The 17,571-nt window shown below is 39.2% G+C and overlaps 1 protein-coding gene across 2 annotated transcripts in view; it reads right to left on the reverse strand.

Moving 5' to 3' along the window:
* Window positions 1-1,778: 1,778 nt before the first annotated feature.
* Window positions 1,779-17,571, reverse strand: part of LOC101682451 (leucyl and cystinyl aminopeptidase) — a 110,986-nt gene continuing 95,193 nt past the window's right edge. For both annotated transcript variants that reach the window (XM_004769950.3, XM_004769951.3), the window contains exons 14-18: window positions 15,963-16,147; window positions 14,353-14,514; window positions 11,962-12,102; window positions 11,196-11,277; window positions 1,779-10,344 (exon numbers count right to left, since the gene is read on the reverse strand). In XM_004769950.3, coding sequence (XP_004770007.2) covers window positions 10,213-10,344; window positions 11,196-11,277; window positions 11,962-12,102; window positions 14,353-14,514; window positions 15,963-16,147 — 702 coding nt within the window. In that variant the 3' untranslated portion in view covers window positions 1,779-10,212. The remainder of the gene's footprint in view (window positions 10,345-11,195; window positions 11,278-11,961; window positions 12,103-14,352; window positions 14,515-15,962; window positions 16,148-17,571) is intronic.

A 17,571-nucleotide genomic window follows, 5' to 3' on the forward strand; every position in this document is an offset into this window, starting at 1 on the left:
TTCTGCTTTGTTTTTAGGTTCCACATATGAGCAAAATCATATGGTATTTTGCAGTCTCATTTTGCTTAGCATAATAACCTCCAATTCATCATGTTGTTGCAAATGGCAAGATCTGATTCTTTTTTATGTCTGAATAATGTTCCATTATATATATATATATATGAAATATATATATATATGAAATATATATATATATATCTATATATATATATATGAAATCCATTCATCTACCGATGGGATACTTAGGTTCCTTCCATGTCTTGGCTATTGTAAATAATACTCCAATAAACATAGGTTTTCAAATTAATGTTTTTTTTTCCCTTTGGATAAATGACCAGTAGTAAAATTACTGGATCATATGGTAATTCTGTCTAATTTTATAAGGATCCTCCACACCATTTTCCAAAGTGGCTCCATCAGTTTACCTTCCCACCAACAGTGCGTGAGGGTTCCTTTTTCTCCATATCCTTGTTGACACTTGAAATTTCCTGTCTTCTTGATATTAGCCATCCTGACAGATGCAAGGTGACTTATCATCGTGGTTTTCATTTGCATTTCTCTGACAATGAGTGCTGCTGATCATCTTTTCATGTGTCTGCTGGCCATCCATATTGTCTTCTTTTGAAAAATGTCTATTCAGATCTTCTGCCCATAATAATCAGATTATTTGTTTTTCTAGTGTTGAGTGGTGTAAGTCATTTATATATTTTGGATAGTTACCTCTTAACAGATCATTTGCAAATATCTTCCTCATTCAGTAGGTTGCCTTCACTTTGTTGATTCTCCAATATATAAGAGATTCTTAAAAGGTAAAGCTTCAAGATAGTTTTGTGTCCCAAGAAATAAGGTTTTGGGTAAGGGGATGATGAGACACTGTACTTGCCCTAAAATGCCCAACTTTAAGCCTTAACAACTACTTGTAAGAGAATATTGGTTCTAGTTACCCCATCTGGAAGACTAAGAAATTTTTAATTGTCCCTCAAGACCACTCATGATGGGTTAGAATAGAGAAACTCTTAGTCGACCTGACCAGGAATGTTTAATGAATGAATGAATGAATAAATAAATAAATAAAATATATAGTTTTAATTAAAAAAAACAACAACAACTCACCATCTCCCTTGAAAGCTGTGCACCCCCACTCCAATTATATGTGAATCACAGCAAGGTGGGGTTTCCTTGGTAACTTTCAGTGTCCTTTCACCTTCAAATTCAGATCGTGAATGATCTTTGGTTTCACTGGCATATGTCATTACATGTCTCATACGGAGTAAGGTACTTAACTATTACTGTATCAACTGGTACTGAGCATTCATAAGAAGCAGTTCGGTCTAAAAAGTAAATCATTGCCCTAGATAGAGCTCCTGTAACTGTTACTGAGACCCCTGCTCCAAGAATCCACTGAAAGTTTTAATACCCACTGCATCACAGGAAAAATTTGGCAACGTCTAGAGGCATTTTTCATTGTCACACTGGAGTTGCCATTAATTTGTATTTGCTATTTACATTAGAGGCTGAGGATGCTACTAGTCATCGGAGAAAGCACAGGACAGGCCCAAATATCAATAGTGTGAGTTTGAGAAATCTTGAGTTACAGGCAGTAGAGATACTGGGGTCCTAGTGGGGTAGAAACCAAATCATGCAACACAATGAGTATGGTCACTATCCTGGTAGAGCATGTAATCTGAGAAGATGCACCATTTTACATACCTAATTTTTTTTATCCAAATAGGCCACACAACGTTTATATTTAAATACTTTTATTTTCATTTCACCAAAAAAAAAAAAAAAAAAAAAAAAAAAAAGCAACAGTGTTTGCAATTACACATGCCTTTCAGTCAGTGCTGGTCATATGCAAAACAAGTTATCAGAAATATAAAGAAAAATAAGCCTTTTCCCTTTACAAGTGACACAACACAATTTGCATATATATTATACATACTGTTTTCAAAATTTTCCACAAAATACAGATTATGATACAAATTTAGAATTCCACCCACAAGCTCAAATTCAAAGAACTGGAGATCCACTTAGGTGTTTAAATACAAAAATGTAATACTTTTACAAGTTTCCAAGTAATTGCTTTTCAAAGTGTTTGAAAGAGACTACTCTTCATAGCAACATGGAACACTTGGCTTTAATCAAGACGGCTATAAGACTAAGTTTTGTCTCAGTGTGAGTTTGCTGAATAATGCAAATGCTCCAATTATGCTATAATTCTATATATATATATATATAAATCTGTATGCACACACACACACTTACACACACAAGTGTATTATGTACTGATGGTTTATACAGTGCAAATTCTGGAGCATTTCATTCAGCTAAGCCATGACCTTTACTTCTTTGAAGTATTTCAAATTAAGAACTGTTCAGAAATATCACTAATGACTACCATGACTAATTCCAAAAAGGTGCCCCTTTCTCGCTTATTTATGATCAAAGTTACATGTGTCATGAACAAACTCTTATTTTTTTCTACAGCAGCAGGTATAAATAACAGCAAAGTATAGGCTAATTTTTGAACACTAGAACCTGAGAGTTTGATATGGTAAATGGTATCTTTTTGCAAATGTTCTAGGAGTCCTATCAACATTTCTAAAAAATATATATAATAAAATAATATGGCAAATCTTCAGCATTATATTCATTATAAACTGCAGAACAAACAAAGATTGCTCAGAAGCTTAAAAAAAAAAAGCAAGGAAGGAAGGAAGAGAGGCAGAGAGGGAGTGAGAGACTTGACACATGCATTTTCTTTGATGCAGACAAACATGGAGTCCTAACATTTACCATGTGGTGGGTGAAGAGTCAGTACGACTCAAGAATGCTGAAAGTGAACACGCCAAGTCTGGATGTATGAAACACATGCAAAAACGTACAGCTGATGAAGCAACACGGGCTTACATTTTTAAGCGTACGTGAGGGTAACATCTAATACCACAGGCGCTGAAGACAAAAAGAAAAAACAAAACAGGAATGGTCCAGCTAATGGAGAACTGAGGAGAGAGAAGCAGCCACACAGAAGAGCTCTGGGTAGTAAAGGGCCAACTTGCCCTACCATAGATGGGCGCTGAGGGAGGGCCTGTCCCCCAATTCGTTGTGGAATGATTTATTTTGGGGCCCATGCAGTTATTCACTAGAACTATGGCCATAACTCAAAACACTCATTCCAAAAATCAAAGTAAGTTGTATCGGTTACATAAGAACATGCTATCAATGGAACTATGGGAGACTTCTGTAGATAAGTCAGAATTCCAGGCCCCCCAAAGAAGCTACTCTCAAGGGTCTTCACACAAGTTCTAGGCAGCACTGTTATTACTGAAAGATTCATCAGCAAAGACCTTTAAACCTACTTTGTACTTAGGATTGTCTTCTTGGCTTTCTGAACTCTCCAAAGTACAGGTCTCTTCTCACCATTTCCTTCAGTTTGACTCAACACAAGAAATGTTGAATCTGATTAGCTATCCTAAGTCAACCACAGCCAAGTGTCTTCTCTCAACTTCTTTGCTCTATACTTGTTGCCATGAGTTACACCACCCCATGCCTTTCAAGTCAGAGGGCAGGGATTCAGTGGGACTTGATTTTTTTTTTTTAGATCCATGCACAACCCGGAAAGGGACTATGTATTAATGAAAAATAATGAAAAAAAAAAGATTAGATATGTGCTTATATACACTTATATTTTTAAAGGCATATATCTAGAGAATAAAACAAAATAACCACAAAACAACAACTATACTTGGCACTGCTAAATGAAGAAATATGTGGGAAAGGAAGAAGCGATCTGTCATTTATGAAACTGAATTTTCATTAGGTCCCAATAGAGATAGCAAAGCAAAGAACTAAATACAAAACGAAACAAAAAACCCCCCACCCATATTAAGAATATTCCCCTGCCAAAAATATAACCCCTCCCCAAAAACCAAGTAAATAAGCAACACACAACTATTCTATTCACTATTGCCAACGCAGGCAATAAGGGAAAGGGGAGAAGGGGAGATTTGTCATACACTGATCCTCAGTTTTCATCTTGTACCTGTACATCACGCTAAGACTAGGTACAAAATCAGTAATAGGAAAACATTTATTTACAGTTTTTGAAAGTTCATATCCTGTCCTTTTCCCCTCCCCATAGCCCACCCAAATCATCCTCCCCCTTAAAAAAGTCACCCCAAATTATAAAACGATTGCCCATGCAGGCAGTGAGGGAAGGGACGCAGAGGAGATTTATCATACGTACGGACCTCCATGTTTCATTATGTAACTACAAGTCCCACAAAGGACTGAGTACTAAGTGAAATAACACACAAAACGTAGCAAACATTTATATACATTAAAAAAATTTTTACACACACACACATACACGTGCGCACACACACACACACACAGAGTGTGTGTACACACACACTCTCTCTCTCTCTCTCACTCAGACTACACCCACCCCCCACCCCCCCAAAAAAAGAAACTAAACATCTATTCTTCTACCACTGCCGGCCAGGCAATGAGGGAAGGGGAGTAGGGGAGATTTTTCATAGAATCAATCTCAACTTTCGGTAAGTACCTAAATCGTCATGCAAAGGTCTAGATTCAAAATGAAGTAAACACCAAAAAGAAGCAGAAACATTTATATACATTTAAAAAACCACCTATCTTACCTAATAAGCCCATTCCCCATTAAGAACTTCAAACACAAAAAACAAACACCAAGTCCTCCAGTATCCTCATACAGTCGTGCACAGGCTGTAAGGGAAGAGAGAACAGGTTTATCACGCCTCTGGATCTCAGCCTTTGCACTACGCTGCGTATCTACAAATCCAAACCAAAAAAAACCAGTTCAAAGTAAAAGACCAAAACAACCACCACCACCACCACAGCAGACGTATATGTACATCTTTTAAAATGTAAACCCAGAAATGCCCCCACCACCCTGCCAAAAAAAACCCCTCTAAACAACTATGCCGCTAGTCATTGCCTGGACAGGCAATAAGGGAAGGGGAGAAGAGGAGATTTTTTTCATAGAATGAACCTTGATTTTCATCATGTACCTAAATATCCATGGAAAGAGCTAGGTACAAGATGTTGTAACAGAAAAAAGGAACAAAAATATTTATATACATTTTAAAAAGTACATATCCCCACCCTCTCTGAGGAGGGAGGGGTAGAGTAAAAAAACTCATCTAGAACTACTCTAAAACTACTGCCCACAGAGGCAACAGTGGGAGGGGACAAGAGGCCACCGTCATACATTCAGACCTCCATATCTCGTTAGGTACCCCCATGTCCAAGGAAGGGACGGGGTACAAATGGAGTAACACAATGTAGTAACGAACACTGTACATACAGTTTTCAAAAAAGTCTATATCCCGCCCTTAGTCCCTTCCCACCCCCAAGATCTCAAAAAAACCCAAACTACTTGAAAATTATTGCCTACATAGATAAAAAGGGAAAGGAAGAAGAGGAGATTGCTACACATCTAGAACTCCATGGTTCTTTAGGAACCTATGTGTCCAAGTGGAAGACTGGGTACACAGAGAAGCACTATATAATAAGGAAGTAAACACACACACACAACACACACACACACACACACACACACACACTTAAAGTATTTACCCCCAAACCCACAAAAGAACCCCTGAAACTAATTAACTACTCTACCAGCTATTGCCCACTTGGGCAATCAGGGAAGGGGACAAGAGGAGATTGTTATACATCCGGACCTCCGTGGTTCATTGGGTGAGTTCCAGTTGGGATACCCAATGAAATAATACAACTTGGTAATAAAAACAGGTATATACAGCATGTACACATCCCTTCCCCCCCCCCCCCCGCCAAACCCCACTCCAACAACTACTCTACCAGCTATTGCCCACTCAGGCAATAAGGGAAGGGGACAAGAGGACAATGTCATACATCCGGACCTCCACGTCTCATTGCGTACTTTGACATCCTCTCAGGAGGAGGCAGTACGAAATGAATAAGTAATGTCAAGTAGTAGGAAGTCTATTTACATATAAGTACATACCCTGCTTTCTCCCACCCCGCAAAACAAAACAAAACATCAGCTACTACCCAAGAAGGCAATAAGAAAAAGGGCAAACAGGAAATCTGTCATACTCTGAACCTCAATTTCACTAAATATGTTTGCACACATCCAAAAGAACATACATAAGGTGAAACATAAAGAAAGGGGCATAACACAGATATACATCTGAAAGGATGATACACAACCCCCACCCCACAAGACTAGATCCAAACAAAAGCAGCTACAACTAATCTGTAGTTACTGTCCATGCAAGCAACAAGGGAAGCGATACCTGGGCATCCATCAGACTTCCGGACTGCCACCGTTCATTAGGAAAATGAACCACGAGAAAGACGAACAAAGTGCAAAATGAAATAACACCGACAAACAACAGCAAAAACATTCTGCATGGATTTTAAAAAGAACATACCCTGCTCTGCCCCCCACACCCCCAGTATCACCATCAACTTCCAAAAAAGAAACACCAAGTAACTACTGGGCAGCTGTTGCCCACACAGGCAATATAGGAAGGGCAGAAGAGATTCTCACAGGACAGTATCTCACTCTTTATCAGAAGACAGTACACAGAATGAAGGAAAATAAAAGTAGATCAAAACCACATATGTACATTCAAAAATTATATACCCCTTTCCCCACCAAAAGCCACTCAAAGACATCAATCCACTGCTCTATGGGCTATTGCACATGCAGAGACGGGAAAGGGAGGAGAGGAGATTTATCCCACGTGTGAACAGCCACTTCTCGTTCAGGACCTACTGCCAGTGCAGAGAATGAAGCACGAAAGAAAAGAATGCAAAAATTAGCAAAATTACACACATTCTTTTTTTAAAGTACAAACGGAAGTGTCAGAGTGGGGAGAGAAGAAGCTCTTTAGAAAGATTCATTGCAGTAAAAACCAAATAACAAAGGCAAAAGGGAGAAAAAGAGCTCTATCGGACCTATGGAATTCAGATCTCATTTTGCAAACTCCACCCAGGAAACGCTATCCTCGGCGAGACACGTGTCCTGGACTCCTACGCCTTCTCTGCATCCCCATGAAATGAAAGGGGGTGACATTAATACTCAGCAATCTGACCACACATTATGGGCCCAGGTGCTTTAGTTTGCATTGGCTTTTACAATACAACTCAGTAACAGGCTACCAGTAGTAATCTGACAAATTCAGCACTTAACTTTCATTTCTTACTTTCCAGTATTCAGAAAGGACTCTGTTCGGTCCCCAGGGAGAATGACACAGCCCCAGAGCCTCTATATACCCAGAACTCCTCTGACAGCTCTTTTGTTCCTACAGAGGCTCAAGTACAATAAAATGAAAACATGAACTGCAAAGAGAATTAAGCGGAACCTGGGATGGAAAGAAGGTTCAGGAACACTCACACAATGGCAACACAGTTTCACTTACAGGGATTTCTAGAAAACGATGAGATGGGGACCAGCTGGGGGTACCTGCAGTTTAATGTATCCAATCTCTTGCTGATAAAGAACTTGGATGCCTTAGATTTCTACTTCATCTCCAAAGCACCAGTTTTCCTTCTACAATTCCAAATTCCCAACTTTACCTTTCTTAATCATCCAGCATAATGGGTGTCTTCTACTACGTTCAAGCAGCTCGTCCGTCTGCAATGAACATGAACACCCGACCGCGTCACGCTAGGCCTGGCGAGCCACAGGCGCACAGACGGGAGTTCTCAGAGACACCATGGCTAAGCCAAAGTGTGGGGAGGGGGCATAAAACTTCAAAAGCTACAGTTATGCCTGTTATGTCACATGTTCTACCTATTTCATAGCCTTATATTCCTGACTAAGGGTTGTTTTTGGAAGTGCCATCGAGATGGGTTAGCTTGACATTAAAAATTATGGAATTCTGTGGGAAACAGTGAGGTGAGGGCTACTCTAAGGGGAGGCCTACAAATAGAACTACAGCCAGCAGGGATCCCGCATTATGGCAATGAACAGACTGAGTACAAAGAAAGCAATGGATTACAAGGCAGCTCTTCTTTTAGCCCATGTTTTGATAAGGATTACTTAAACATTACCCTCTGCCCACACACACATATACACACACTCAGGAAAAATGATATAATTCAAGATAAGATTTGCCATATGCAGAGTTAACACACATTACAGGAGCAATGGAAAGATGGGCAGGTATAACTGAAGAATCTTAACTAATGTTGAGAAGTAGCAAAATTTAAACTCTGTATCAAAGTGGAATTCAGTAATATAACATGGTAAAAAACCAGCAACCAAAAAACCCCTCAAAAGTTTAGTATTTTCCCCACTCTAAAAATATAAAAACACACTAACTTCCAATATCAACTAAACTATTATTCGTCTGCTGAGCACAAGAGGAATAAAGACCTACAATCACCCCAGTTTCCATAACACATCTTTAGAGGATTCTGCAATTCTCAGGATATAATATTTTGTACTCTGAACCAGAGGTAAATGTTTAGAAAAGACTAACTTGGGGAAAAACACACTAGGATTAAAGAAAGCTACCTTTTAGCTTGCCAGCATTTTAAATTTTGGTATATAAAAATATTTTCATAAAATAAAATATAATTTTATACACAATCCCACATATTTTCACTGTATACCTGCTAACTTAAAAAAAGGTGACCTTTCCCATTGATTCTCTGGAGTGTTTTAAGTGCTCACAAATGGGTATCTACCCTTTTTATGTACACAGAAGATGTTTTCAAACAAAATATTAAGTACTCAAAAATTATTAGGAAGAAAGCTTTTCCCCTAAGAATCAAAGAAACTCAACAATCTAGGTATTAAGTCTGCATAGCTCGAAAAATTCAAGTACAGTATTTCTCCTTTACAAGGAGTGAAAATGCCATACGATTTCAGAAATCTTCCCTTTCTTTCTTTCCTTGGCCATTCCTTTTAATCAGTTAGTTTGGCCATGATAGAAACAAAATAAAACAAAACAAATAAAACCCACTGATTTTTCAACTAAAGAAAAGTACTGTTTTGATAGTAGAAAAAATTCAAAGCCCACCATATTAAATCTGAATCAAGTTACTCCTATCCCATATTCTCTTTATTCCTTTAAGGTACTATGGTGAACTTCAAATAAAAATGTTCAATTTCACAAAGGCCCTATTTTAAAATATGCTTCTAATATATGCTACCATATAACATGAAAATCTACACAGGAGTATGACTGACAGGGCAAGTGTCTATGATCAGGTAACATCAAAGGCAACCTAAACTAATTTTATTTTTAGTAACAGTGATAAAGTCATGATAAAAGACAACAGTACTAACAAAATGCTCACCACACATGTAGACATATTCTTCTATAACACAAGGTATATCTATGGCAGGGAATGATAAAGGTGTACAGATTGGGAGAATATTGGAATTCATAAATAAAATAATTATAATTAAAGCTAGCTCAGTTTGAAACATTTTCCTAAAAGATGAAAAAATAAGTACTAGATATCTGGAAAATGTAATCTCTTATCCTTGTTACTTAGCTTTTCAGAACAACAAAAATTTAAAAATTCTGTAGCACCTGGCTGTTCTGCAGAAGAAAAAAAAATAGAAGCTATAGATCTTATTTAAAACTTTGTTTCGGAAAATAAAAGATTAATCAAAACCTCAAACCAAAGTAGATCTGCACACCTGAGATCAGTTTTCTAACAGTTGTAGGATTTGCAGACTTCGTTACCATAGTTTTTGAAGCTATGTTCTGTACCACACTCAAGGAACATCTATCATCTATCACTAGGCAGCAACAAGGCTGGCAAAGCAGCGCCCGCAGAGGCCGGCTCCCACGGTAGATCTTCCCTTGTTTCGCTGGGTCAGTACTTTCCGGATACTGAGAAACAGAACAGAACCAAAACAGACGTCCCCCCCCCCCGCCCCCATTTGTGTATCTTCAAAGTAGAAAAATTACTCACTGTTTTTGTAGATGTTGGCATATAGGTGAATATAATTTTGTAATAAATAACTATGTACTGCCCAAAGACAATTCAAGAAAGACAGATGAAAAACACAGACGGGCCCTGAGCGAACTAGAACTCCTAAAGACTGCAAACGACTCGGCAGCAATTCTGACTTCACCTTGGCTTTTTGCAAAAGCAGCAGAGCCCACGTTAACAAGCTCTCTGAATGGGCAACAAAATGGGGCACAGTTGTGCATGCTACAACCACCATGTCAGAGTTTTGAGGTTCTTCTCCATCCAACAGATATTCAACTGGATGACTTCCAGAGCCTCCTGGACACAGCGAAGCCGAAAGGTTGCCTCTGACTGATTTTCAAAGAACGCCTGGACCTGTAAAAGTTGCATGGACAAGTATTTCAAAAGAACAGGAAATCATAGGTAACTCTGAATAAGTTTAACTGAGTCATGCCTATGCTGAGTTCTTGAAAGAAGTACAGAAGAGAAGGACTTTATTTTTGTTTTATTTTATTTTAACTTTTAAAAGATTTTATTTATTTATTTGAGAGAGAGAGAGAGAGAGAGAAAGCAAGAGAGAGTACGAGCAAAGGGTGGGAGCAGGGAGAGGGAGATGCAGACACCCCACTGAGCAGGGAGTCCGACGCGGGACTCAATCCCAGGACCTCGGGACCATGACCTGAGTGGAAGGCAGATATGTAACCAACTGAGCCACCCAGGTGTCTCCAAGAAGTACTTTAATATTTGAAGTATTTACATCAATTCCTGATCACGTATGGTGAAATCTGAGGTAATTTTAAAAATGAATTGCCCTTAGTTCCACAAGCATGAATTTTTCCAGTTTAGAATAGGAAAAAAGAAAAAAAGCCAAGTAACAGTAAATGAAGTAGTCTAAAATTAGAATTAGTGCCCAGTTCTACCTTCGGAATGGAATTCTTTAAAACCATTTTATTACCACTTAAAAAGAGACTTGGCATATGCTGGTCTTAATTCAAAAAATGATCTGTATCAGGCAGATGCAGGAATACTGTTGAGAATGGAATCAGAAATCTTCCTCACCAGAATTTGTCCTCATCGCTGAGGACAACTTTTAGTAATCATCCCAGGGCAGAATTGCTGGCACTGACCAAGGCCAACAGAGAGAAGGGGCAGAAACTGGCATGACAAGGCACCATCTGACTTAGACTGAGCAGCCTAAGGGGAAAGGGTGACCCAATACAACCAACCTCAGACAAATGCGCCTTTGTTGAAAACAGGTGCGTCGACCCAGCAACAATACTTTGTATGGTATAGGACCCCAGATGAAACCTGAAGAAACACAAATACAAGAGCCAAAACAGCAAAAACATGAGGCAGCTGCTAGGAAGCAAAGTTCCTAAATGCAGAAGAATTACTTGACCATACATTACACAGGCCAAAGGCGGACTGGGAGTCCTGCTCTTGGGTAATGAAGCTCAGTAACTTGGCAGTAACCCTACACACATTCCCACTATCAGTGGCAAGGAAAGGTGGGCAGAAAAAGGCAGGAGTTACAGATACCCAGATAAAATATTAATTCATTTATTTGATTCAAAAATCACACCTTACCCCAGAAATGCCATTACTACTTTGAAAGAAAAAAAAATCCTCCGCATGCTGTCTGGGTCGCTGTTGAGTTCTTATCCATTCCCCTGGCAATGAAGAGGTGTTTTTCAACACACATAACTAAACAGCTCTTCTGAAATAGTCAATAGCCACGTGAAGCGAAGTGACCTAAGGGTCAAGCATGGCTGGGCTTAATCAGTACCGAATGGAGCACCACTGTCAAACGACTCACATTATGGGATTACATTTACAAGGGTGAAAATTTCTGGGTGTTTCAGTTAAACTGTCACTGAAGCATTTTTCCTCTCACAGCAGATCTTAAATCCTATGAATCAATACAACATTGGGAAGAGTTTCAAATGAAGAACTGGAGAATATGAAAAATTAGCAGTTATCTGAGAAACTTACTTCTGGACAAGCTTGCTCCAGTTCTCTTTGACAAAATCCCATGCCAGCAAGTGTCCAGGGAAGTGTTGGCCAACTGTTCTAATGATGAAAGACAGCTTTTGTGTTCGGATGGTATCGCCACTGAGGCTATTTTTCATTAACCTGAAGAGCAAAGCAGAGGTAGTTTCCAAAATAAGTATTCATCATGAAGTGATCACTGAACTTAAAATCAGTGCCAGTCTCCTAATTAAGGTTCTGAAGCAATTCAAAGGATGTAAGTTTTGGGTTGGTCTAAGATTGATCCATACATTGAAAACTCGTCATTTTTTTTTTACATGAAGGCAGAACTCACCAATAAGATAAGGACTTAAATATATTGTCACACAATAATAAAATAGTTCTTAATGTAGTAAGGACATTTAGGAAATAAATTCAAGTAGAACTTATTATAACTCTGAAGACTGGATTTTGTTGTTGTTGTTAAAAACCTTATTTGATATGAGTAGATAGGTACATTGGTACTCTTAAAAAACTGGGCTGTTTGATGTAAAAAAGCAAGAACATTTTAGAATATGCTTTTAATATTAATAGTTAACATTTATCGATACTTTATATGTACTAGATTATGTTCTAAATTCTTGACACAACAAGGCTTCAAACAGGGAATCATTACCTATCTCCACTTTACAGTTTAAGAAACTGAGGTTATTTAAATTGACACCAGGACACAGCTGATAAATACTAAAGCCTGGTAATTAAATAAATTGCAATTCTCATCTATCGTGCTAGAATATCTGTTTCTAGCAGGAAAACACATATCCCCAAAAGAATGCAGAACAATTTTTTTTTTAAAAGATTTTATTTATTTGACAGAGAGAGATCACAAGTAGGCAGAGAGGCAGGCAGAGAGAGAGGAGGAAGCAGGCTCCCCGCTGAGCAGGAAGCCCCATGCGGGACTCGATCCCAGGACCCTGAGATCATGACCTGAGCCGAAGGCAGAGACTTTAACCCTCTGAGCCATGCCCCAGAACAATTTTTAATGGGAGGAAAACCCAAATGCCCACCAAGATGTGATGGATTAAATAACATGTGATAGAGCCATACTGTGGAATGGTGTGTAGCCATAAAAACAAATGAAATAAGCTTTATGAATGAACAAGGCAAATCTCAAAGACTGATCACTCACTACGAAGAATGTTATGGAACACCCGGTACAGTATAAACTATGCTCAGTATATAAATACACACACCGGGACAGATGCTGTTAACAGAGAGAAGAGAGAAAGGATGGTAGTGAGGGGTCATATGAGAGGTGCTTTCACATTTTATTCCGTTTCCTTAGGTACTGTTTAAGTATTTATACTGGGGAATTCATCAGTGTACTACTAGTTCAAGACAAAATTATTACTGTTTAAAAACAAAACTTTTTTTTATTTGCTTGGGTCAGAGGCCGGCTGCTACTTAAAAAAAAAAAAAATGACTATAGTGCGTCCTCTGGAAAGTGGGTCTGGACAGGTGCTAACACCACCTCTGGAACACTAGAAGGATTTACCTGAGCAAAAAACAATGAGAGCCACGTGCCTCTCCTTTCCTTCCCACTGCTGACGTTCAAGATACCTTCATATTTCTCCTGGTTACCTACAGCTCCTCTACCTGACACTGACTGTTCTTCCTGCCAGGAAACCTCACCTCCTTACTGCCCCTCGTACCCCATGTGAAACTACCACCTCTAGCCCTTCCTCTGCTGGATATTAAAAAGGAGGAAAGGTCTGGGGTGCCTGGGTGGCTCTATTGGTTAAGCAGCTGCCTTCAGCTCAGGTCATGAGAGTCCTGGGATCGAGTCCTACATTAGACTTCCCGCTTAGGGGGGAGTCTCCTGCTCCCACTGCTTATGTACATTCTCTGTCAATTAAATAAATAAAATCTCTAAGGAAAAAAAAAAAGGAAAGGTCTGACAAATTCGCATGAATGTATAACCCATGGTTTTTACATGTTTTACTGAAGTGTCTGCATTTTTAAAATGATAGCTTGGATAGAGCAATGCCTTGACCAAAAAAAAAAAAAAAAAAAAAAAAAAAAAAAAGGAAAGAAAAGAAAAGAAAAAAGCACTAACTAAAGAGAACATCCCAAGCAGATCAAAAAGTTCTTAAGCACAAAGGAGAAGGGGACTGTGATTTTTGGCATCTCCCAATCTCTTTTAGCAAAGCCCCTCCTGCCCATCCGTACAGGTCCAGTCCCTGAGACGAAGCCCAACACATGTGGGCTCCACCACACACTGTCCAAGTCAAGGCTAGTCCACAAGTAAAGGCAGAAATAGGGAGATCCCAGAGAAAAGGAGCTCCCCAAACCTAGGAGCACCATGCTTTTATGCTTTGGGTTTTTATGTATCATATTGCTTGGGTGGTTTCATACCAGTAAAGTTTCCGTACATCCTCTGAGCTGGCAAGAGCTTCAAGTATTTTATTCTTTTCTGCTTCGGAGTCTATAGAGACATACTTGCTTAACAGGAATGACCAGCCTTTCTCTGTTTTTGCTCCAACCTTGAACACAGTACTCATGACATCAGTAGGTAGGCTGTAAGAAAGGTACGAATATGAGAAAAACAAGGAAAGGCAAGGAATTGACTAGTGGTGGTTGTGCACATAACAGAAGAGTCTTTACAACTCATTGTCAAGAAAATATTTAACTCAGTGGGCAGCTACTTCCCTGGTGGTGTGACCATAAAGAGTATCAATTCATCTTAATGCAGTCATTATTCACTGAGCACCCACAAAGAACCAGGCAGACACCTGGCTGGAAGCTGGGAAAGAGAAGAAGGAGACCCAGTCTCTCCCTCTGGGAATTAGAGGCTATCACAATGTACAGAATAAATCAATGCATCACCACGTATTGTGGTGAGTTCCATGGTGGAAATACAGTGGTGAGAAGAGGGGAAGAAGCACAGTTTTCTGGCCTTATTAAGATCTCAGAGCTGGAAAGGATATCAGCAGGTTATCCCAATCCTCCACCCCAACTCCCATCTGACGCTTGAATCTATTTTCATAATGCCCACTAAGGAACACAGAGAGAACCAGTCATCATCAAAAACATGTCTACTAACTGCTAACTACACTTGCTATGGTATAGCACTAAATTAATTACAAGAGACTTGTTTGACAGCTCATACCCACACCGATGGCTGCTATAAAAAAGCAGAAAACAGCAAGTACTTGGTGAGGATGTGACAAAACTGGAACCCCTGTGCCCTATTGGTGGGACTATAAAATGGTGCAACCACTATGTAAAAAAACATGGCGGTAGCCCCCCCCAAATTAAAAATAGATCTACCATATGATAGAGCAATATCACTTCTAGGTACACATCTGAAAGAGTCAGAAGCAGTCTTGAAGAGGTATTTGTATACCTACGTTCATAGCAGCATTATCTAACAAAAGCCAAAAGGTGGAAGCAACTCAAATGTCTATCAATGGGTGAATCAAGAAACAAAATTCAATGTGTATACACCATTTACACTGTATACACACAATGAATATATTCAGCCTTAATAAGGAGCAATATTCTAACACATGCTACAACACGGATGAAACTTGAGGGCAAGTGAAACAGGTCAGTCAGAAAAAGACAAATACTGTACATTTCACTCACATAGGGTACTTAGAGCAGAAAATAGAACCGTGGCTGCCAGGGGCTGGGGACTGGAGAAAATGGAGAGTTGTCTGGGTAAAGAGTTCAAGTTTTACAAGATAGAAAGTTCTGGAGATTCATTGCTCAACAGTGTGAATATACTTACACTACTGAACTGTACACTTAAAACATGTTAAGATAATAAATTTTATGCTTCATGTATTTTATTACGGTTTAAAAAAACAGTCTTGTTTGACAATACAAGTATATAGACTTCACCTACGCTAACATTCAGTCTTATAACATTTTTGAGCCAGGATGAAAAGATCCTGGTTTCAGTACATGATACCAAGGTAAGGAAGAGGAAGAGAGCTCATTTGAGTAGAAGGACATGTCACCTTTGAGTTCCATTGGATGCCACCCAATCGTCAAACAGCTTCATGGCCACAGTGCTGCAGTTCTCGAGGCTGTGGGCGCATGCGAACTCCAGCAAGGCTGACCGAAGCTCCCGGGCAGATGGGGGGCCTTCGTCAGTCCAAGTCTGCTGTTCGATTTGGCTTCGAAGTAATTTAAATACCCTGGCCTACAGAGACAAATTGTTAACAATCATTAGGACAATCAGAAAAATCAAGATGGCTAGATCTTTCTTCCCCAATGTTCACTCAGGGAGATAAAGAGGATCTAGGTATTACTTCATAAATATCAACTGACATACAAAGCGTGTGTACAACTGGGCAAAACCATTCAATAACAAAGACTATATATAAGCTTCTAGAGCCAAGGGGAGAGGATCTCTTAATTACATAACAGAAAGAATGGATGACTTCACTGCAGTAGAAAGCCTGTCTTCTGTGTGAGAAGATATTTTCCTGCTAGCAAGTATCACTTATAGCCACTGTCAGAGGCGAGCTGGAACTTTCTAACCTCATGACTTTAGACTCCATAAACCCACAAAACAATGAGAAAAATATACTTCTTTACCGACAGGCAGATGTTTAAATGTCTCTAAATGCAATATTAAAGGAATACTTAAAATATCAGTTAGCTTGATGATGTAACAAATTAATCTAATTGAATTAGCAAGAAAATGAGGCATGCAGAGTTGTTTATCGTTATCTCCCCACCCTCAACTTTTTATGTAAAGTATTTTCAGACCTGTAGTAAAACAACAAGAGTAACACAGTGAATACCCATATGCTAGATTCATTGGTTTGTAACACTCATACGCCCCAGAAAATCAGCTCAAATTCTCCATGGAGCATCTTTTTCTTGCAGAGTACCACTGTCAATACCTAAAATGAGTCCTATTTGGAGCTTTTAAAACTGCTGACGCCATTTTCTCACCAGACCTTCTCTACAGAAGTCTCCCATGGAGCTACAAGAAAGAAAAAACGGAATCTGGGCAAGGGGAAGGACTCCAAGTTTGTGATAACATGTCCACTCGCTTTTGTTTGCTTCAAAAGCAATGAAAGAGAGAACAGACACCTTGTGGAATGTGTGAATAACAAAGCCTGCGAGTCATTGAGAGGACATGAAGTGGAAAAATACTTGCCACGCTGATGGATAATCCAAGGGACATGAAAGCAAGGCAGGAGATCCTACTGATACACACGGCTGCACCGAGCATGCTGCCCGCCACTGGCCTGACGTTCTCAATGGCATGACGGCAAAACATCCCAAATTAATAAAGAATAAAAGAAAATTCAGAGCGACTCAGAACTGTCCAGCAGAAACAAGCGAAGAATGAGAAGAAAAAAAGTCACATGCTTGAGATACTACTAAAAAAAAAAATTCAGTGGAGAAAAATGTCAGTGAGAGTTTACTAAAACATATAGAAATGAGTAGGGGAAAAAAAAAAACGGCACGTTAAAATACTGGAAGCAAGGGATGCCCAACCCTTGAAGAAGCTCAGGCTAATTCCCAAGCAGTTATTCCACTAGAGTTACTGGGTACAATCTTACTAGTTATTTCTGGTACCAAAGAGTTAAGATGAAATCCCCAAAGAGT

The sequence above is a fragment of the Mustela putorius genome, unplaced genomic scaffold, assembly GCF_011764305.1.
Source record: "Mustela putorius furo isolate JIRA1106 unplaced genomic scaffold, ASM1176430v1.1 tig00537350_pilon_pilon_pilon, whole genome shotgun sequence".
Classification (NCBI taxonomy): domain Eukaryota; kingdom Metazoa; phylum Chordata; class Mammalia; order Carnivora; family Mustelidae; genus Mustela; species Mustela putorius.